The following is a 23,276-nucleotide window of genomic DNA, read 5'->3' on the forward strand; positions in this document are numbered from 1 at the left end:
AAGCAATCTACATATTGAAAGGCTTTCACCAATATAGATACCTACAAACGCAAAGGCATTTTCTTTCAGAGACTGAATCAAACCAATTTTCTTTCTAGAAAATTCTTTCTAGAATACTTATTCTAGGAATCCAGTTACACAGGCTTCTTTTATAGAAATATTTAAATTCTACTGATCTTCAAAAGTCTTTAGATAATTAAGTGCCTGATACCAATAGCACCAACAGCTTTCCCTAGAACGAATGCACAGGTGGAAGATAGCCAAGGCTTTGGAGAGCTTAAAAGAAAGAAAACAAAATAAAACAAAGCCCACGCAAACCATTCTTTAGGATTGATATTAATTTGGGGGTAGGCAAGTATGAGGAAGAATACAGAGAAGTGAAGGCGTCTAGGAATTTCTGCAGAAGATAACTCCATCTTCATCCCTCCAACACTCCATGCCTGCAAAGCAACTCTCTCAGGTGCCCAAGGGTTCTGATGTTTGGACCTCAAGGTAAATCGTGTTTTCTTTGGGCTTTGCTTTTCTGTAACAACAAAGTTAAAAGTTGAAGTTAAAATAAATAAATAAGCAATCAGTTTGTTGATGATGAAACTGTTGCAAAGTTGTACAAAGAAATGCATAAGTGTCAAGACAAAGAGAAATTAAGAATGACAAACAACAAAGAAGAAAAGGGCTTAGCAAACTACGGCCTGTGGCCCCAGTTGAGCTTAGAGCCTGTTTTTGTACAACCTGTGAACTACAAATGGTTTTTACATTTTAAATAGTTGGAAAAAATGAAAATATTTCAACACTTAAAAAATGACATGAAATTCAAATTTCAACATCCATAAACAGCATTTTACTGGAATCCAGACACAACCATTCCTTCATGCATTGTCTATAGCTGCTTCTCCCATGCAGGGGTAGAACTGGGTAGTGGCAAGAGAGACCACAGGGCCCCAAAGTCTGAAATATTTACTATCTGGCCCTTTGCAGAAAGAGTCAGACAACCCCTGAAGTAGAAGGTTGATCATGTTGCTGGCTAACTCGTTTTGAATCCGGTGACTTTTGGGATACATGTCATTGTCTCCTTCATCTGTGGAATGGGTCTGATAACCATAGTAGCTGCCTCCCAATGTTTTGGGAGGATTTGGTGAATGCACATTTCAGGGAGGCTGACACACACAGTCAGCACCCCATGAAGCTTAGCTAGAGTTGCAGTCACTTCCATTCCTGACATTCTCCCCTTGCAAGTTGGGAAGAAGGAGTAATCAACATGATCACTCTAGCCATAGACTGTGGCTGCTGTTTATGGAATTGGTATAGTGGAGAAGACAGACAATGAAATAAACAATTATTATAACATGTGAAGAGTATTGTCAAGAACCGAGGATGCTCAGGGGGTTCAGGGCTCTGGGCGGGAATGATTAGGATGAGGGAGTGAAGGGATTAAACAAAACATCTTAAAAGACTACCAGGCCGGGCGTGGTGGCTCACGCCTGTAATCCCAGCCCTTTGGGAGGCCGAGTTGGGTGGATCACCTGAGGTCAGGAATCAAAGACCAGCCTGACCAACATGGAGAAAACCCATCTCTACTGAAAATAATAAATTAGCCAGGCATAGTGGTACACGCCTGTAATCCCAGCTACTCAGGAGGCTGAGGCAGGAGAATTACTTGAACTTGGGAGGCGGAGGTTGTGGTGAGCCAAGATCATGCCATATCTTGCACTCCAGCCAGGGCAACAAGAGGGAAACTCCAAGTCAAAAAAAAAAAAAAAAGACAACCAAGTGGCTGTTAACAAACTAGAACGAAACATCTTTAAATCACATAACACAACATTTGGGATCAAAAAGAAGGAAATCATCAGCAACTAGAAAATGTATTTACTGTTAAAATAGTGTTTTGCCCTTATCAGTACTGAGAAATCCAGAATTTTTCCAAGTGAGGTGTACAGGGTGCCTATCTGCATGGGCATTGTTGGCAGAGATTATTAAAACAGATTCCTGAGTTGCATCATTCACATTCTAAACCAAAAATCAAGAAGGCCAAGGAATTTAGCATTTTAGCATGTTCCCTTTGTGCTTCTTCTGCACACTTAGTTTTGAGGATCACTGGGGAAACAGCACAATTTGCAAGAAGAATGGAGAAAATCTGAACTCTATTGACCACCTACTATATGCCAGGCAATGGATTAGTCACTGTCACCTACTTAATCTGTTTGGATTTTTAAAGAAACTCTGTAAATTAAGTATTATTGTGACTATTTTGCAGGCATGGAAATTAAATGAAAAAGAAAGCTCCATAGGGTTCGATGACATTCCCAAAGTCACATGGCCTACTGAGTCAGGTGACCTAGGTTCAAACCTAAGTCTGTAGGACTGCATAGACTTTTCTTTCTCTATGCATGAGGACACATGCATCCTTGCTGTGGAATCCATAGAACGGAGCCTGTAAAGGATCCCAAGAGAGATCACCTCATCAAGCACTGTTCCTTCATTTCCTTTTTTATTGCTCTAAGACTAGAATATGAAACTCCAGCAAATCTTGCTCTCTGTCAAAAGAATTTTGTGAAGAAAATTACTAAAGAATCTGAGACAGTTGTTCAGAGGACAGAGATTGATTTAAAAATGTTCTCCACTCAGAGTCATTAACTCTTGGGTTGAGCTAGGGATCTTGTAACTCTTGGGGTAATCTAGAGATCTTGTAACTCTTGGGATGAGCTAGGGATCTTGGTGCACCACAGCCAACATCACAGGCAAATCATTCTCTGCCACGAGAACAGATAACTGTCAACTCATGCTCTTCATTATTTTCTTACATAAAGTCAGTGGCTATCATGGTTTTTTTTTCCCTCACAGCAGTTCTGGGAGTAATAAAAAGACACACAAATATCTGTAAAGCTCTCCTAAACTTTTAGGATAGAGGAAATGAGGAATGTGGAGTGATATTAGGCCCTTTTTGGAGGGCGTGTCAGATTCATGGGCCTCAGAGTCCTGGGCACCATGGGCTTCACCTGCCAAGGTTCTCGGCGTCCTTCATGGTCTCTGGCAAAGCGACCCCCTTGGTCTCCGGAAGAAGTAGCGTCACTCCCGCGGCAAGCAGGCCCAACACCCCTTCAAAGGAAACAGATTGCAAATGGAGCCATTAGAGCACAGCCAATGTCATTTACAGAAATAATCACAGCCAACCAAAGAGAGGAAGAGACAACACGGATGGGACAGATACCATTTTTTTAAAAGAAAAAAAAGTTAGCAACATTTATAAAAGAAAATTAAAACAATAGGATAACTGGGGAAATGTCAGAGTAAGTAAAGGAAACATTTCCTTCATTTTACTTCAATAGAAGTATAAAGTTCCATAGTAACTGATGTTTAAGTATTTGGGGATCTGTTGATTGGGGTGCATATACACATAGAATTAGCTATAGAACACAGTCTATATGCAGTCAGGGTGGACCCCTCCCATCACTTTTTCTCCCTCTTTTTTCCCCTCGCCTTCTACTTCCCTTTCTCCCACCTTCTTCCTTTCTCCCTTTCCCTATCTTTCCTCCACCCCTCTTTTTGTATTCAGCTGTGCCCAGGCATGGCAGGTCTTTGCAAACAACCAGGAATTGTTGCCTTCTATCAAGAGGGTAAGCAGGGTCTTGGAAGTTCCCTGGTCTAGGTTTGGAGAGATAAGTAGGAATCCCCTCTCCCTTCTCTCATCCAACTGTATCAGGAAGAAAGCTGATACAGAACTTTGATTCCCACTCATCTCCTTGTGAGTGTTCTCAATTGTTAAGATCTAGATACAGAAGACAGGTGTTAATTCAGCATCTTCAAGACTCTAGCAATTATATGTTAAATGTGTAAGAACTGGTGATCACATTTATCAGGAGACTACGTCAAAAAGTCTCTCAGATTCTGTCCTATAGTATGAATGACTGGAGTCCAGAGCGAGAGGATGGAAATCCCTGATCCATATCCTAGGAATGGTTTCTTATCTTTCCCATGAAGCAAGAGAGAATAAGCCAGGAGACATCCCAAGAGCATCACCATCCTTGCCTTTTATAAACTCACTGAGAGATATCATTCCCTTCACTCACAAATATGACTGAGTGCTCGCATTCAGTTCCACCCATGCTGAGCCCACTGCCGAGCTGGAAAAGAAGAAATAATATATGCTTCACAAAATCTTACCAAATAAAACGAGAGGCAACGCTTGCCAAACCTCCATCAGCCTGAAGACTATGAAGGGGGTGATTATCCCACCTATGTCACACAGGGAGGAACACACCATCACTCCAAGGTTCCTGATAAAATACAAAGGACAAAAAATATGGTAATTCTGTGATTCACTTTTCCAGATGTTAACCTGATCCTAAAACGAACACAATGCCAATACCTGCAGCTTGCTGTGGGTATCCAGTGCTCAGCACCTCAGAAGAAAACTGCAGGGGTCAGGGGGAACCATGAGGACCAGCCCAGAGGGTGTTGAGAGGAGGTAATAGGCTAGAGCGAAAGTGGATATGAGCCATCCATTGCCCATGCAATGGCAGAGAGCCTACCTCTTTTTAACTATACATTCAAATATTTCGCTCTTAGTTGTATAATTCCTGAAGAATTGCTGCAAGCCTTACAAAGATAAAAAGAACACATGCTCCCTGCTCTAAACTTCAATTTTACCGCACTCCTGTCCTAGGTCCATGACCTGTCATCACCTGTGAGGAAAGCACAATGTCTGGGAGTGGCTGAGTCTAGTGGGATTTGGGCCCTTCCCAGCCCTAAGACCCTGGGAGTGGGGTCAAGCCAGGAGGGAAATCCTGGCTGATCTGCGCCAGGGACTGACTTACCAATCCATCACCTCAATAGCCAACAAGTGACCCTTACAGGAGGCACATGGGGAGAAAAGGAGACCTAATCAGAATGAGGGATCTGCCATTGGCGTTCACTGGTTAAGGGTCAGTGAATGTGGTTCCTTATGCATGTGATCCAGAGATTTGTTGCACAGGGCAACAGGCCTTAAGTAGATCTTCCCAGGAAAAACATGAATTCCAGGTTCTAGCACTAGCACCACGGGGGATCTGCAGTGTTGATGAGGGTAATCTGGTGCTGAGTTTGTAGTTGTTGAGAAAGATAAGACTAATCGTTGAAATTCCAACTTTAAGCTCCTTTCCTGTGGCTGCAAACTTTGGTCTGTGCTAAGATGAGCATTTTCTTGGGAGAATGAGATTTAAACTGTGACTAGTTGCTTTTTCCACTTGAAGAGTTGCTGGGGATGCTTTCACTTTTAAACTATCTTCCCCGCGCCCCCCCACCACAGTTTATATTTAAAGTGAGCTTCTTGTAGACAGCAGGTGATTGAGTTTCACTTTTTTGTCCGAGCTGACGATCTCTGCCTTTTAACTGGAGTATCTAGACCATTTATATTTCTTGTGATTACTAATATGATTGAGTTTAAATCTATCATCTTGCTATTTGTTTTCTTTTTGTTCTGTTTGTCCTTTGTAACCCTTTCTTTTTCTGCCTTCTTACAAGTTATTTGAAGTGATTTCACTTTATTTTCTGTGTTGGCTTAATAGCTATAATTATTTTGTTTTTTAATTTTTGATTTAGGTTTATAGTAAACCTAACTCTTTGATCACAGTGCCTTCGAGTAATATTGTAACATTCATAGATTACATGTGAAACTTACAATAGTATACTTGTATTTCTTCCCTCCTAGACTTTGCACAACACATTGTGATTATTGTTTTGATTGGCAAACTACAGTCCACAGGCCAAAGACAGCATTTTTAGATTTGAGTTAGAAATGGTTTTTACATGATTAAAATGTTTTTTAAAAAAACAAAGAATAATATGCAATAGAGACTATATGTGATCCACAAAGCCTAAAACATTAGCTATCCAGCTCTGTATAGGAAAAGTTTGCCAATCCCTGCTTTAAAAAGTTCATTGTCTTTTAAAGAAAATAACCAGAAAAAAATAAATATGTCCATTTACCTATGTAGCTATCATTTTCAGTGCTCTTCATTTTTTGTGTGTAGATGGAGATTTCCATCTGATACTGTTTTTATTTTCTCTGAAAGACCTTCAAGACTAATATTTCCTGTAGTATAGGTCTGCTGGTGATTAATTCTTTCAGACTTTGTAAGTTTGAAGAAGTCTTTATTTTCCATTTGTTTTTGAAAGTATTTTTGCTGGGTCGAGAATTTTAGGTCGGCAGTTTCTTTTTCTTTCTTTCAGTACTTTAAAGATGTTTTTCTACCGTCTTCTTGTTTGTATCATTTTCAATGAGAAATTTTCTGTCATTCTTATCTTTGTTCCTATTTGTGATATCTTTTTTCTCTTATTGCTTTTTAAGGTTTTTGTTTTTGTTTTTGTTTTGTTTTTGTTTTTGTTTTTGTTTTTGTTTTGAGACAGGGCCTTGCTCTGTTGCCCAGGATGGAGTGCAGTGGCATGATCTCAGCTCATTGCAACCTCCACCTCCCGGGCTCAAGCAAGCCTCCTACTTCAGCCTCCATGGTAGCTGAGACTACGTGCATGCACCACCATACCCAGCTAATTTTTGTAGATTTTGTAGAAAGGTTTCACCATGTTGCCCAGACTGGCCTTTTGAAGATTTTTATGATGTGCCTTTCTTGACGTTTTTTGTGGTTAGTATTTATTGAGATTCTTAGATCCATGTATTTGAAGTTTTCATCAAATTTTGAAGAAATTTTAAGCATTATTTCTCTCTATTAACCCTTCCTACTCACTTCTACAGACTCCAATTACATGCATTGAATTGTCTCACAGCTCACTGATTCTCTCTGTCTTTCCTTTTTGAGTTTCAATTGCTATCTTCAAGTTCACTAATCTTTCCTTCCATAATGTTTAATCTGCTGTTAACTCATGTGGTGTATTTTTCATCTCAGACATTGTGTTTTTATCTCTAGAAGTTTAATTTGGGACTTAAAAACATTTTTTTTTCCTTATCTCTACTTAACATGCTCAATCTTTAGGTTCTTAAACATAGAGAATATAGGTATCATAACTCTTTTAATGTTCATGTCCACTAATTCTATCATCTGTGCCATTTCTAGGTCAGTTTGAATGTATTTATTTTTCTCCTCAAGATAGGTTCTCTTTTCCTACTTCTTTGTATGCCTGGTAATTTTTTATTAGATGTCAGAAATTGTAAATTTCACTTTGTTCCATGCTCAATTTTGTATTCCTAGAAACAATCTTGAGCTTTGTTTTGAAAACATGATTAAAATAGGAATAATAAATCAGGAAAAGTTCTATCCTTTAGGGTATTATTTTTAAGCTTCTTCGATTGCAATTATTTGCATAATTTCTTACTCCCTACAATGACTAATTACAAAATTCATATATTTGTATTTCTTTCCCAAGCCCATCCTCCATGACCTGTATCCTTAATGATATAAATGCTTATATCATCTCTTAGAAATTTTTAAAAGAAATGTAGAGGTGGAAATTTTATTGAATGCCTTTCAGTATCAGTAGAGATAATAATATAATTTTTCTCTTTTGACTTATAAACTTGATTTGTACTGTGAGGTTTTCTAATACTGAGCCATCTTTGCACTGCTGGAGTAATTCATCTAAGACACAGAACAGCAATTATTTTAATGTTCTCCACTGGTTAATAATATATTGTTTAGGATTTCTAGATCGATGTTCACCAATATATGTCTGTAGTTTCCTCATTTCCTTTATCTTTGTTGTTCTTTGGTATCAATATTATGCTAATTTTATTTTTTAAGCTTGGAAAATTTCCTTCTTTTTCTAGGCTTTAGAGCAATTTAAATATTATTGGAATTTTCTATTAAATATTTTTTAAAATCCCCCTTTAAAACCATTGTGGATTCCTTCTTTATCACTATTTAGTGCCCTCCTTATCTTATTTAGTACCTCTTCCCATAAATTCAACTTTGATTAGATTATGGCACTTGCTGTATATTTCCCTAGTATGCTTTTGTGCATTCCTTCTTTTTTAGCTATTCTGAAGAAAAGTTATACTTCATATATGCAGGCATATTGTTGGATTTTGCTTTGTAATCAAGCTAGGGAGTCATCTTTTTTTTTCCAATAAAGGAGTTAAGCCTCCTTTCATTTATTTAAATGTCAGAAATGTTTGGTCTTAATTCTATCATGTCAATTCTGTCATATCAACGCTGTCATCTATTCATATTCTATCATCTACTCACACCAGGGCTTTTTATTGCTTCTGGTGTCTTATTTTCGGTATGTGTTGGTTACGTGTATTTTTCCTGATAATTTGGAAGGGCTGTATTTTTAGTCAAATGATTACCTGTATAACCTTATATAATTAATACTCTATTTCTTTAGACAGTATTGACTAACTTCCTATTATGAACAATCATAAAATTAGTATTTTTCTACTTCCTCCTCAAACCATCCCTCCATAACCTGATTTAGTTGATTATATCATTACTTTGAGTGTTTTCCTTTATATCTTAAAATATACCTAGGATGTTACTTATCAGTTTTTACAAATATATTGCTGCTGAACAAATTATACTTGTCAGTTTTAAATGATACACTTTTCCAACAAAAAAAAAGGTGTATTGAAGAAATCAGTGTATTACACCATCTCCAACATTCTCTCTCTTTTCTTTTTTCAATCTTTATTAGCTATAACTTTTCTTTATTTTCAGATTTGTGATATTATATTCTGTTTTGTAGCCAAAAACACACTCGTTTTAATATCAATTTCAATGATCACTACCAATAATTCTGACACATTACTCCATTCATCACTGTACTTACTGAATTATTTTTCTAACAGTTTTTTTGGGAAATGATCATAGGAACCGTATTATATGAGATATTTTTAAATGATTGGCTATTGCTTTTCTATAGAAATGAGAGTTTGGTTGGATAAAATTCACTGGATTTGGGCATGGTGGCTCACACCTGTTATCCCAGCACTTTGGGAGTCCGAGGCAGGGGATCATTTAAGGTCAGGAGTTTGAGACCAGCTTGACCAACCCCATCTCTCCTAAAAATACCAAAATTAGCTGGGCATGGTGGTGGATGCCTGTAATCCCAGCTACTCAGGAGGCTGAGTCAGAAGAATCGCTTGAACTAGGGAGGCAGAGGTTGCAGTGAGTCGAGATCATGCCACTGCCCTCCAGGCAACAGAGACTCTGTCTCAAAAAAATAATAATAAAAATAATTGGATTATACTTTGTTTTCTTGAGGTCATTGCAGGCATTGACTGTCTTCATGAAATGATAACATTGTTCTCTTTATATAGGTGACAAACTTTCAGTCTGACTAGTTGGTGACTCTTTCTCTATCTTTAAAGTATAGTAACCAAATAAAAATATGTCCTAATATTGTTCACTGGGTTATATATTTCCTGTTACATGTGTCCCTTTAATTTATGGATTCAAGCATTCTTTTATTTTCAGATGTATTCCTGAAGTATATTTATTGTGTATGTGTGTTGGCGGGAGGTGTATATATATCCTTTTTTTTACCAAAAGCATTACAGACTGTATACATACATACATACACAAAACCTTTGAAACTCTACTTATTTCTTATTTCTTTGTTTTTTTGTTTTGTTTTGTTTGTTTGTTTGTTTCTTCTTTTTTGAGACAGAGTCTCCCTGCCTGGGCTGGAGTGCAGTGGCATGATCTTGGCTCACTGCAACCTCCACCTCCTGGGTTCAAGTGATTCTCCTGCCTCAACCTCCTGAGTAGCTGGGACTATAGGCATGCACTATCATGCCCAGCTGATTTTTGTAATTTTAGTAGAGGCGGGGTTTCACCATGTTGGCCAGGCTGATCTCGAACTCCTGGCTTCAGGTGATCTGCCTGCCTCGGCCTTCCAAAGTGATGGGATTATAGGCATGAGCCACTGTGCCCAGATTAAACTCTGCTTATTTCTTATTTCCATTTTATTTTGCAACTCTTAGTCCTGTCTTGCCTTTCCCTCACAATGATTTTCATTTCTCAAATGCAAGAATTTCTCCACTTCTTAATTTTTATGTTTTGTTTCTTTCCTAAGACAGCTTCAGGGTCTTCTATTGTCTTGCCAGATATTCTCTCTAGAACTATACCTCTGCTTTAAACTCTTATTTTTATAGAGATGACTGATTTATTAATACTTTACATTTTGGTCATATATGTGGTTAGAACGTTGGTCTATGTTGTTACAGTATTTTTCTGGTAAGTATTCTTCATTTGCCTTTTGCTTTTTCTGCTCCTTTCGCCCTTTATCTCATGGTATGTTTGTGTAGTTCCTGAATGAGTTACTGTTTGGTTTATTACTCGTCTTTTCATACTGTGATTTCTTCCTCCATCAGTCATTTCGAGAAGTGTTTGTGGGGAAGCAGCCAGGCCATGTTCTGGGCTAGTAGAAATTCTTTCTTTGATCAGGGTTGTATGTGAGTAGATGCTTTTAGCTCACTTATTCCTGATCTACAGCGGCTGACGGTGTGGAACCAGTCTCCTGCACCGGCCTCTCAGTAACTGCTGTCTGAAAGTTCCTGCACATCTTCTTTTACAGCCTTGCCTTCCCTGCTTCACCTTCAACCATACAATCTCCAGAGAAGGGAGCTTCCACCTCCAGCCCATGCACCCATCATTCTGTTCCTCCAAACAAGGGGCCGTGGGTCACACCCTTCAAGGCACGCTGTCTACTTTGGAAAGCCGCTGGCCTTGCCTATGATTTGCTGTCACAGGGGTCCTTTCCTGGAATCTTCTCGGACCCCCTTAGACCTCACACACTAGGCAGCCCTTCCTCTTGTAGATTGTCTTTTCATTTATCCTGGTTTCAAACGCATTTGCATTTTCCCTCATTCTTCTAATAGCTTTTGTGTGATTTTCAAGAGGCGTAAGAAAAGACTCCGTTATTTTTTACTATTTTTAAAAAATTATTGTTAAAAAGGAAAAAAAATGGCAAGCACATGGAAGCTAGAAGAAGTAGGGGACTAGGCACCTAATTTACAATTCAGATGTTTGTGGTACTTCGTTCATTGAGTCATTCTACAGCATGTAGTGAGTGTGGCCATAGAAGAGTTCTGTGAGGTACAGAGAAGTATGACCTGACACGGGGTTTCTGTTTTCAAGGAGCTCATAAGAAGGTGAGGAGATAAAAATGGAAAGATCATTTTCAAAGCAAGGCAGTGAGCATTAATGCCGAATGAATGTTCTTACAACACGCACTGTACAAAGTGAGAGGGAGAAGAGCAGTCCAACTCTGAAACCGCCCGGAACGGAGGCAGGGCCAAAATGCTTTACACGGAGACTGTCTAAACTTGGAGTGCTTATAAAGTAATAAAGTCACAGAAATTATCCCTTCCCTGCAAATTAAATTTGATTCAATTGATTAGAAATATTGGAACTCGAATGACTGCCTTACCTTGTGTGTGCGTGTGTGTGTACGTAAAAAGTTGAGAGTTTTTTCTGAACATCTAGCTTCCGTCCCTAGTGAATGAGAAGGATTCTCCCACCGGCTCTCTGAGCAGTGGTCAAGGGCTCCTCAGGGATGGATTACTTGCCCTTTCTCCCTAGAGAACTATGCACTCAGTACCTTTCACAGTTTACATTTTGAGTCAGTCCCCTTGGCCCGGTGGCCATGACAATGGAATTGTTTGGCCTGGCTATTTTAGACTCGAGGCTCAGAACTGCCAAATATAGAAGGTTTTATCTTTAATTTGCCTTCATCTCCTGTACTCAGTCCAAGTAACTTTTTACCAATGAGAGTCTCAGACATGGCCTCTTAATAAATGGTTAGTCAGGTAAGAGTGAATCAAGGCCATCCTGGTGTCTTCTGGCTTTACTGAAGGGCTCAGAGCACTGTGCATGTATAAGATGAGACTGGGGAGCTGGGGTATTTCCTAGAAACTATTGGTATGATGACATAAGGAGAAGAAACAATGTATACAGAGGAAAAAGAGTTTAAGGTAACATACGGAATTTCTAACAAACTAGAATTTCTTAGAACTTTAAGCAAAATGGTTACTTTTATAATTAAAATAATCTTCATTTAAAACTTCCAAGAAGGCAGTAAGTACAGGCAAAGCTACTCAACATTATTAGTAATTAGGAAAAATAAAGTCACAATAATACCATTACCTACCAAAACGACTTTTAGAAAGCTGACAACATCAGGCCAGGTGCAGTGGCTCACGCCTGTAATCCCAGAACTTTGGGAGGTTGAGGCGGGCAGATCATCTGAGGTCTGGAGTTCAAGACCACCCTGGCCAACATGGTGAAACCCCCTCTCTACTAAAAGTACAAAAAATGAGCCGGGCACAGTGGTGCATGCCTATAGTCTTAGCTACTCAAAAGGCTGAGTCAAGAGAATCGCTTGAACCTGGGAGGCAGAGGTTGCAGTGAGCGGAGATCATGCCACTGCACTCCAGCCTAGGCAACAAGAGTGAAACTCCATCTGGAAAAAAAAAAGGCTGACAGCACCAAACGCTGATGAGAATGTGGAACCACAGGATTCCTCAAACATGGCTGGTGGGAACACAAGATGGCACAGTCACTTCGGAAAACGGTCTGACAGTTTCTCATAGAGTTAAACACACACTTACCATATGACCTAACAATCCCACTCCTGAGTTTTTAACCCAACGTAAATGAAAACATGCATCCACTCAAAGGCCTGCATCCAAGTGTCTATAGCATCTGCATCACAATCACTCTAAAGGAAGCAGTCCAAATGTCCCCCAAGTGGTGAATAGCTAAACAGTGTATGAATTGTGGCACACTGACATTCACACGCTGGAGGACTACACAGCAACAAGCAAAACACTGATACATCCAACAAGTGGGTGAGTTTCATCATGCTAAGTGAAGGATGTCAAACACAAAAGTGACATGCCCTATTATTTCATTTACAGCTCACTCTGGAAAAGCTAAAACTGCATGGTCTGGAGATGAGAAGAAAAGGGGATTGACTGCAAAGAGACATGAAGAACCTTTTAGGGATGATGGAAATACTCTCTATTTTAATCGTGGCAGTGGCTAAATGACTATATATACGTGTGCGAGACAGTGTGTGTGTGTCATCAAACTAATCTAACTGCATGTTAGAAGCAGTGAATTTTACTCTATGTCAATTATACCTCAATAAACTTGATTTAAAAAAAGTAAGTTCTTCAGCACCAAAAGAAAAGGCAACAAAAGTAAAAAGAGATAAATTAGACTACATCAAAATCAAAAACTTCTGTGCATCAAAGGTCACAATCAACAGAATGAAAAGGTAACCTATGGAATGGGCTAAAATATTTGCAGATTATATACCTGATAAAGGGTCAATCTCTGGATTGTATAAACCATTGCTACAACTCAACAACAACAAAACCAGTTCAAAAATGGGGAAAGGACTTGAGTAGACATTTCTCCAAAGAAAATACACAAATAGCCAACAAGCACATGAAAAGATGATCAACATAATTAATCATCAGAGAAATCAAAACCACAATGAGATAACACTTCAAACCCACTAGGATGGCTACTATCAAAAAGACAAACAGAAATTAGCAAGTGTTGGCAAGGATGTGGAGGAACTGGAACCCTTGTGAACTGCTGGTGGGAATGTAAAATGGTGCAGCCATTATGGAAAAAAATATGGCAGTTCCTTCAAAAAACTAATAATAGAAAGTACATTATGATCCAGTAATTCCACTTCTGGATATTCCACCCCAAAGAACTGAAAGATGTCTTGAAGAGATACTTGTACGTTCATGTCCATAGCAGTATTATTCACAATAGCCAAGCAGTGGAGCATCCCAAGTGTCCATTGAGAGATGAATGGATAAACAAAATGTGGTACATATGTACAATGGAATATTACTCAGCCTTTAAAAAGAAGAAAATTTTGGCACATGCTACAGCATACATGAACCTTGAGGCCGTTACACTAAGTGATCTAAGCCAGTCATACAAAGACAAATACTATATGATTCCACATATATGAGGTACTTAAAGTAACCAAACTCATAGAAACAGAAAGTAGACAGGTGGTTGTCAGGAGCTGGAGGGTGGAGAATTTGAGGAGCTAGTGTTTAATGAGTACAGAGTTTCTGTTTTGCAAGATGAAGAGTTCTGGAGCTTGGTTGTGTGAAGGTACTTGACATTACTGAACTGTACACTTAAAAGTGGTTAAGATGGTAAATTTCATATTATGTATATTTTACTGCAATTTTGAAAAGTTCCTGAGTTTACACAACAGTAATGTGCTGTAATGGAAAAACCACAGGGTTCCAGGTCAGGAAGATGTGGTCCTTGACCCAGCCCTGCTTCTTTCTAGCTGTCTGACCCCTGCAAGGCTTCTTTCCCTTTCTAAATCACAGCTTCCTCATATGTAAAATGGGGATAATCATACCCAAGAACAAATTTAAGGGCTAAATGGAATCACAAGTATGGAAATACTCATGTGTCACTATACAAATGTCCGCTGTTTAAGAAAATGATGCCCAGAAGTGTCAATGAAATGGCTGATGTTTATACAATAAATTAGTGCCAAGGACAGGGCTACAACACAGGTTTCCCAAGTCCCTGTCCAGTGCTCACTTCTCTACACCAGCCGCCTTTTGTTCTTGTACTTGTTGTATGTACAGAACAACTTTGACACCATCTGTCAGCTCATAGGGTCCCGTTTCACATTTTTTGCCGTCATTATGGGTTGACCCTCTCTTGATGCTTAACCCCATCTCTCTGAATGTGATTTCTTAACAATGCTCCTCAATGTTCAAACTGAGCAATGCGGGGGCATCTTGAGGAAGCACCTTGGAGACGTTGGTTCCCATTGAGCTGGTGGGTTCACAGCCATGTCACTGGCTACCCCTGTTCCATGCACTCACCTGACAAATGTAGGGTACAGCTCAGCATTCACCAGGCAGATCATTTGGAATGCAATGGTGATTCCCATTCGGCCAACACACATGAGTACGATGTTTAACCAGTGCAGGTCTGGAAAGGAAGCACAAAGAGGGTGCGGGTGGTGGATGGGGGTTTCGTTCTCTGAGTTACTGAGAGAGGCCACGGTGGGTCATGCTTGGACTGTCAGAGCTGGTGGGGCCTGGAAGGTTGTCTTATCTAACTTTTTCATTTAGAGATAAGTCAACTGAGTCTCAAGAGACTTGGGGATTTGATGATGACATAGTCAAGAAGACTCCGTTGTGCAGGGAAAAGAATGGGCTTTTTGAATCTCAGCCTGGTTTCCTGGGCTGTAAAATGGGAATAAAGACACCCAGCTGACAGATCGTCATGAGACTTAGAGCTGATGTGTGTCACATGTCCACTGTGACCACAGAATTTTAAAGTTGGCTTTTTATTTATTACATGATAGTATCCATTGCTAGTTCAGTGCCTGAAACACAAAAAGTACTCAATAAACATAATCCCCCTAGTAGTAGTTCTCAAACTAACAGAACAGATTTCTACTCCTCAATCTAATATCTGTTTCCAATACAGTTTTAACCCAATCACTTTTCGTAAAAGTCTCAGAGGCTGAGAATTAGGGAAGCGAGCCCTTGTTTCACGCTGGCAGGCTGCTATGGGGTTCTTGACCATCTGAAGGCCCAGAAAGCCCTCTCCCTATTGAGAATGATCAAAGATTTTGGCTCCACTGGAAAGAAGCTCAGATCCTTAATAACCACCAGCATCTTCTCTGCATGGGTTACCCCCAGCACTGAAATGCAAGTGACCCTGTGACACACCAGCTCACTATAAAGGCCTCTGTGGTCACAGACACGATGTCAGCTTGACCCTTGTCCCCAGATACTGGCTATTTATGGAAGTCTTGTTTCATTTCACTTGGCCAGTGTGAGGGTCCAAACGAGAGTGCCCCTCGCCCGTCTCATGGGTGCGATACAGTCTCTCTGCCTCCTGCAGCTCTCGGCCCTGATAGAGAAGCCAAGCTGAGCCTTCTGTTAAGGACCACACCACATCTAGCTTCTAAAAGATAAAAGGCAAGGAGTTCACTCCAATGCCTCAAGGGAGGTCCACGTTCATAGGTCGTTAGCCTGGTGATGCTTGACCAGAGGTGAACAGCATCCCTGGCTTCAAAGAACTGACCATGACTCCACTCTGCACCACCAGGGCCACTCGTTATAGCAGCCAGAGGGATCCAGTTAAGACTGAAGTCAGGTCAAGTCCACCCTTGCTCAAAGCCACCAGTGGTTTCCTACCACTCTTGGGATAAAGTCCACAGCTGGCTATTTCCCAGCTCACTCTATGCCTCGCTCCACTGCTCCCCACGAGCTCACCTGACCCTGGTCCCTAGATCCTGAACAGTCCCCCCAATGCCATACTCTTCTCCCCCCATGGGCCTTGCATGTGTCAGAAAACTCTCCCCAGATTGTTACATGGCTCTTCCCACTTCATTTAGGCCTCCTCAGACCTCCCGTGCCTGTTGTAGAAAGCACTGACATCCTTCTCTTTTCCCTCTGGAATGTCAGCTCCATGGAGCAGGAACTCCTTCTGCTTTGCTCATGGTTGAAATTCTAGTGCCTAGATACCCGCCAGCCATATAGAAAGCCTGGAGATATTTCCTGCTGGAGGAACGAATGACTGTCCTAAAATGTGATAAGGACTAAGACAGAGGGACGAGGGGCGGGCAGGAACTGGGAGGAGGAGGCTGGGGAGGGGACGATGCCTGGGCTCTGTCCAGGTGACAACTGAATGGACTTAGCCCTCAATTGCCCTCCTTCTTGGCACTCAATGCTGTTAACTTTTTAAAAGTCTGCCCATCCATCACATCTTACCCAGGATTCCAAAAACAGAGAGATTGGGAAGAAAGTGGGCAAAATCTATTTCAAATCCACGCTGCCCCTTCTCCTGTGTTCTCTGTTCTTTCTCCATGAAAAAAGAGAAAAGAAAACTGAGCTTTCTTTCCCCACCCATTTTTCTTTCCAGCCTGATCTATACAGCCTAGTTCTTGGGCATACAGATTTCACAGAACGGTCTCTACAACACCCTGCCCGAAAGCCTGTCAAAATGACTCACTAAACCAACAAGTGCAGAGCACATGCAATAAAAACTGAGAAAAGAGCAAATCTGCCCTTGTATTTATTTTACAACATATCCAAGAGCAGTGAATGTGAAAGGCAATTTATGTACTCAAATTAAAACTGACGGAAGTTAATCTGCTTTAGGTTTAAATGTAGCTTGGTTTATCTTTGATTGTAAGAATTACAGACTAAAGTATACATCCACCGAAATGGCCACTCTTAAAAAGACGAGCCATATCAAGTGTTGGGAGGATCTGGAATAATTAGAGCTCCCATGTGTTCCTGGGAGGAGCATAAAATGGTCTAACCACTTTGGAAAGCTGTTTGGCAGTGTCTGCTAGAGCTAAACATATGCCTCCCTGGGACCCAGCAAGTACGCTCACAGACCTGTACCCAAGGGAAATGAGAGCATGTGCCCACCCAAAGATATGTGCAAGGATGATTTTAGTCCCAATAAGTGGCAAACGTTGGAAACAACACAAGTGACAATCAACAGTGAAAGGGATGCAGAGTGTCATATTTACACAATGCAATGCTACACAATAATTTTGTTTGAAGTACCAGCTACAATTTCATGTGACAACATGCGTGGATCTCATAGGTGCAATGATGAATTTCTTGTGCCTATAATCCCAGCACTTTGAAAGGCTGAGGTGGGAGGATTGCTTGAGTCCAGGAGTTTGAGACCAGTTTGGGCAACATAGTAAGACTCCATCTCCACAAAAAATGAAAACATTAACCTGGCATGGAGGCTCACGCCTGTAGTCCCAGCTACTGAGGAGGCTGAGGTGGGAGGATACCTTGAGCCCAAGAGTTCAAGGTTGCAGTGAGCTGTTGATTGCACCACTGAACTCCAGCCTGAATAACAGAGCAAGATTCTGTCTCAAAACACAACAACAACAACAACAACAACAACAAATAGTGTTTTTGGTATAGTGTCATCTACATGAAGCTCAAGAACAGACACAATCTGTGGTGACAAAGGGCAGGGTAGTGGTGACCTTGGAGGGGTGGCGGGGGTTGTTGCGAAGGAGCATGAGGGAGGCTTTGGAGAAGTTGGCAATGTTCTCCATCTTTATGAGGATCATGCTGCCCGGGTGTACACATTTTTACACACTCATGGAGTCATGCACTTATTGTTTGCTGACTGTATGTATGTTAAAACTCAATTTAATTTTTTGGGTTTTTTTGTTTTTTGTTTTTTGTTTTTTTTTGGAGATGGAGTCTCGCTCTGTCGCCCAAGCTGGAGTGTGTGATCTCGGCTCACTGCAACCTCCGCCTCCTGGGTTCAAGCCATACTTCTGCCTCAGCCCCCAGAGTAGCTGGGATTACAAGCACCTGCCACCAAGCCCGGCTACTTTTGTATTTTTAGTAAACATAGGGTTTCACCATGTTGGCCAGGCTGCTCTCGAACTCCCGACCTCAGGTGATCCACCTGCCTCCGCCTCTCAAAGTACTGGGATTACAGGCATGAGCCACTGCGCCCGGCCCCTCAATTTAAAATTTAAAAACACATCTTAGACAAAGGTAGCACCTCATCTTTGTTCTCATTCCAGAGGCTTATCAAAGAGTTACGACACTCTCCCCACACTTTGATTGCCTGGGAAATGATGAAAGCAGAGAACTCACCAGGTGAAATAAAAATCATGACAAGGCAGGCTGCTCCCGCCAACAGATTTGACACGGCTGTGGGGTAGATGCGGCCCACGCGGTCAATGGTGATGAGGGTGATGAAGGCCCCCGGGAATTCGACCAGTGTGGAGTAAAGGAAATCCAGGTAGAGGTTCCCGCTGGTGGCGCCCATGTGCAGGATCAGCCCCTGATAGAGCACAGAGGCGGTGAACCTGAGCCGAGAGGAGGTTTCAAGTCAAAGGCGTGAGTCAGAGACTGATAAAGAAGCCCCTCCCAGATGGAGAAGAGCTTGAATCACTGGGTTTAGAATGCCCTAGAGCAATATGAGGAGAGGAGAGTAAAAATGAGAGAGCGTGTCCTAGAAGGGCCCTTGATGATAAATTTTTTTTCATGATAGATGTGAGAGCATCACTTGTAGGATATGCCCCCCAAGTCTCCTGGAGATTGCACGTGATGATGGCTACTGTTCACCGCACACTTAGATGTCTGATTCTACACCAGCCCTTCACGTGCGTAACCTCATTGGACACTCCAACAGGCCTACGAGGAGGTGGGCAGGAGAGGGCAGGAAGTAAGGGGGCAGGTGTCAGACTGCTTTATGAGCTGTGTCACCTTGAGGAAGTTAACTAACCTCTCTGGGCCTCAGTTCCTTCGTTTGTAAATGGGATCGTAATAGTACCTCCCACTTCTGTTTGTCTTGAGTACTCACTGAGTTAGCGTACAGAAGTGCCAATTATAGTTCCCGGCACACAGTATGCACTCAGGGCACTCGGAGGACTCACGGCACAGCAGAGAGGCATGAGCCAGGTCTTTCCAACCGCACCATGGTGTTCCCTGCCCCTTATTACGCTGTCCTTAGTGGGCGCTGTTGATTCGCCTATGCTCTTCCATCCACTGTACACCCCCTCTGTCCGTGTTTGAGAAAATGTAGCAACATTACAGCATACGGCACACAGAGCGGAGGCCTAGCTAAATCACTCTCACCTGAGCCAAAATGTAGGGTGCCTCGTGTGTCACTTTGTGGGGAAAATATCATTTGGAAGCTAGAAAGCTTTTACAGTCATATTTACGTTGTGAGAAGAGATTTGGGTCATAAGAAATTACTGTCTCATCCCAGCATGCAAATTGCCTATCAGCTCCAAAACTGAGATGAAAATGGATGTTGCTAAGGAATATATCTCCTTGTTTGATAAAATTTCGCCTGAAGAAGCATTGGGATGCTTTTGTTTCTAGTCCTAAATTATTCCTGATTGGACCAAGGGTCAAGAAAACAAGAAAGAAGGTGCTTGCCTGCAACCAACTCAGTGAGTTGAGATTAGCCTGAGTGCCTCCATACCATTTAGCCAGTTAAAGACAACAGTCATATTACTGATAAAGAAACTGGTTTAAGAGAAAGGAACGTATAACCTTGATTTTCCTGTCAACAAGCCAGTTAACAAATGTGCCAGGCTGCCACCTGTGGGCAGAACCCATGAATTGCATGTGCGTATTAAAATAACAACAACAAAAAACACATTGACATTGAACATTTTCCTGCATCGATGCTCTACCCTCTTCTATGTCAGTTACACATATAATCTCCTTAATCCTCCCAACACATCTATGAGATAGGTACTATCACTTCTCTCATTACGGAGGGGGAAACTGAGTCACAGAGAGATTAAGGCCCTTTGGAAGGTCACACGGCCAGGACATGGTGGACAGACCTTTTGAGTCTCAGTCATGACAACGAGCAGGACAGTAGAAAAGGGTGTCCAGGAGCCAATGGCGTGAGGCCTTGTGGGCCACAGAGAAGGATCTGGCTTTATTGTCAGTGATTAAGAAGCCAGCAGAGGATAAACAGGGAGGGACAAGGTCTGTTGAGCCCTAAGGGATGCCTTTGCCTTCTTTGTGGAGCACCGAGGGGCATGGGTAAAGCCAGTAGGCCACCCAAAAGGCACTTACAGCAATGCAGGTAAGAGATGCTGCAGAAGTGTCCATGGAACAGCTGACATTTATACAAATAATTAGTGCCAAGGACAGGGCTACAACCCCAGCAAGGGAACCCAGGGTGCCCACGATGGGAAGCAGCAGGTTCTGAAGGCATTTCCAAGCTAGCTGATGGAACTTGCCAGAGGATTGGAGGTGGGGGTAAGAGAACAGAAAAGTCAAAAACGCTGCCTTGCAGGGAGTCTCGGGGCTGGGGAGGGGAGCTGGACAGCGCAGCAGAGCGGGCAGTTATTTCCACTGCAGCGGCCAGTCCCAGCCTCCACGCTGAGTCCAGCACTGAGAATCCATGGAAACCCGCCAGGTACATGGGGCTATTTGCAAAGGTTCATGGGCCCAGCATGTGGCTGGGTGCAGGACCCCAAGGGCAAACTCGGAGACAGGGAAGGTGAAGGGTGAGGCAAGAGAGGACATGGTGAACCTGGACAGATTCTGGGGCACAGTGGTTACTCATTCAACTTTCAGCAAATATTGATTGAGGGTCTGCAATATGCCAGGCACTGACTTACTACAAACTCTTTGTTCCAGTGAAACCTCACATAGAAGCGCAAACAAGTGTGCCTGGGTAGCAGAGCTGCTCCGGCTGAAGGGGCGAGGCCCAGAGTGCAGTTGTGGGGCCCTCACTGTATGCTGAGCGGAAAGCCCTTGCGCCGAGGAGGTGAGCCAGCGTCCTCCGACGGAGCAGGGCAGGGGATTCCTGCTCATGACAGCAGCTGGGGGAGCATGCAGACCCCTGGAATATGCAAAGCATGTGTGGGTGGGTCCATGTGGGTATGCATTTTCTAGTCAATGGGTAACAAATGCACAGAGACGCTCAGGTGGGGTCTCTAGGGTGTTTAGATACGAGGAATGGAGCTTCCTCCTCGAAAGCTCCAGGAGTTCTCATCCACCTTCTGACGCTGAGTCAAGACTTGGCTGTTCCCAGAAGATGAGACCATGTGGAATGGAGGCAGCCCTGATAACCCTTTATCCTATTTCACTCATCCCACTGGTGACCTCCCATAGGTATCAAATGCCCCTTACTAAAATGAAGCCTTTTTCTTATTATTCAATCCCCAAAGGAGAAATTAAAAGAGCTCTTTGATCACTCACAACTATATTAAAATTCCTTTTCCCTTTCTCTTTTTCCACCTGAGTATTCCACTGTCTCTAATCTATAGGCCAGTGTTTGGGCGAGCGCACTGATTCTGCCTGGGGAAATGCACAGGAACGCCCCTCACCACAGGTACATCAGGATGAAGGTGTGCTTCCTCAGGCGTGGCGTGCGGAACAGGTCTGCAAACGAAGGGCTCAGCTTTTCGGTGACATCCTGTTCGAGGGAGAGCATCTAGGAGGGAGGGAGAGCATCAGCCACCCTCCCGCTGTCATGAGCAGAGCCACCTGGGAGGTGGGCCTTGCCACCCCTGTGCTTCACACCCATGACAAGGAGCCCAGTTCTGCTCCTTCCCCGGGCAGCCCCAGGAGAATCCGCACCGGAACCCAGCCCCAGATTCAGTGATGTGAGATACCCCTTCCTAGATTTCACCTTTAAATCAGCAGGAGGCAGCTTCCCATTCTTTTGAGCGATGTGGTCCATGATCTTTATTGCTTGAGTGTTTCTTTTTTGTGATAACAGCCACCGAGGGGACTCCGGCACACACCTGCAGACACCACTCATCACTATCTGGTGTTTTCCCGGAATTCATCTGACGTTCAGCCCTGAGCAGGGTGATGCTGTTGCTCAGTGCAGCCTGCCCCGCCCACACTGGGACGGTAATCCTTCAAGAAGATGAGGACCTGGGGTCACTGTGCGCTATTAGCCCATGTGGCACAGGCGGGAGCTCTGTGGGTCACTCATACTCCTAGTGTCACCTAAGATTTATAGACCAAAAGGGAGCCGTCACTTCCTATGTAGCCTTCCTTCTGTGCAGCAGGGGTCCCATCTCTCCTGGACGTGGCAGCCTTTGTCCCCCAGGGAAAATGCTCACAAAGGAGATGCTCCGTGTACATTACCCGATGACATCAGGATATCTCCAGGCAATACAAGGGCTGTTGAATACTTCTCAAAATATTTCCCAAACAAAATAAAATATATTTACTGTCCTTTAAAATCAAATCAACACCATGCTGTCTCTTTCAAACGGGACAAGGAGGGTACAACTCAAAGACTCGGCCTTTCTGGCATAAGGGTCTTCTGAAAGCTGGCAGGCATTGATTGCCTCACCCTGCCTGACTATGCAGACTTTGCCTTTCACACAGACGGACGAGGCAGGGGGCGGGCAGAACTTCCTAGCCATACGTGTACAACTCTTTCGTTTAGGGAGACTGGGCTAACTCTAGTGCCACCCACAGATGAGGTCTACTCTCAGCAAAACGAAGACAAAAGGTGGAGGGATGAGAAATTCCTCTGTGGCTACCCCCTCTTTTCTCCACCACAATAAAAACTGACCTGTGGAGTTCTTTGCCCTTCAGAGCCTGCCAAGCACTCACAGCAAATATGATTAACACCTTGTTTGGACTGATTCTGTTTCATAATGGCTCAGGGTACACATTCCCCAGAGATCGTTGCACTGAGTAGGCCTCTTGTTCCTTCGTTCTGTCATTCGTTCATTCAATCAAGATCAAATGTCTGCTCTATGGCTAGATGAGAGGCACTTCCGAGCCTTATTAATAATACCAATAGTGCTATAAAAATGAACAAGTGGGAGAAGAGCAG

At 42.5% G+C, this 23,276-nt stretch overlaps 1 protein-coding gene across 2 annotated transcripts in view; it reads right to left on the bottom strand.

Annotated features, from left to right (window-relative positions):
• Positions 1-304: 304 nt before the first annotated feature.
• Positions 305-23,276, bottom strand: part of LOC105492009 (solute carrier family 22 member 1) — a 34,783-nt gene continuing 11,811 nt past the window's right edge. The window contains exons 5-11 of one of the 2 annotated variants that reach the window (XM_011758835.3): positions 22,107-22,221; positions 21,802-21,908; positions 18,593-18,807; positions 14,813-14,921; positions 4,159-4,271; positions 2,994-3,093; positions 305-523 (exon numbers count right to left, since the gene is read on the bottom strand). In XM_011758835.3, coding sequence (XP_011757137.2) covers positions 457-523; positions 2,994-3,093; positions 4,159-4,271; positions 14,813-14,921; positions 18,593-18,807; positions 21,802-21,908; positions 22,107-22,221 — 826 coding nt within the window. In that variant the 3' untranslated portion in view covers positions 305-456. The remainder of the gene's footprint in view (positions 524-2,993; positions 3,094-4,158; positions 4,272-14,812; positions 14,922-18,592; positions 18,808-21,801; positions 21,909-22,106; positions 22,222-23,276) is intronic. The other variant, XM_011758836.2, reaches the window with a different exon arrangement.

The sequence above is a fragment of the Macaca nemestrina genome, chromosome 5, assembly GCF_043159975.1.
Source record: "Macaca nemestrina isolate mMacNem1 chromosome 5, mMacNem.hap1, whole genome shotgun sequence".
Taxonomy (NCBI): Eukaryota; Metazoa; Chordata; class Mammalia; order Primates; family Cercopithecidae; genus Macaca; species Macaca nemestrina.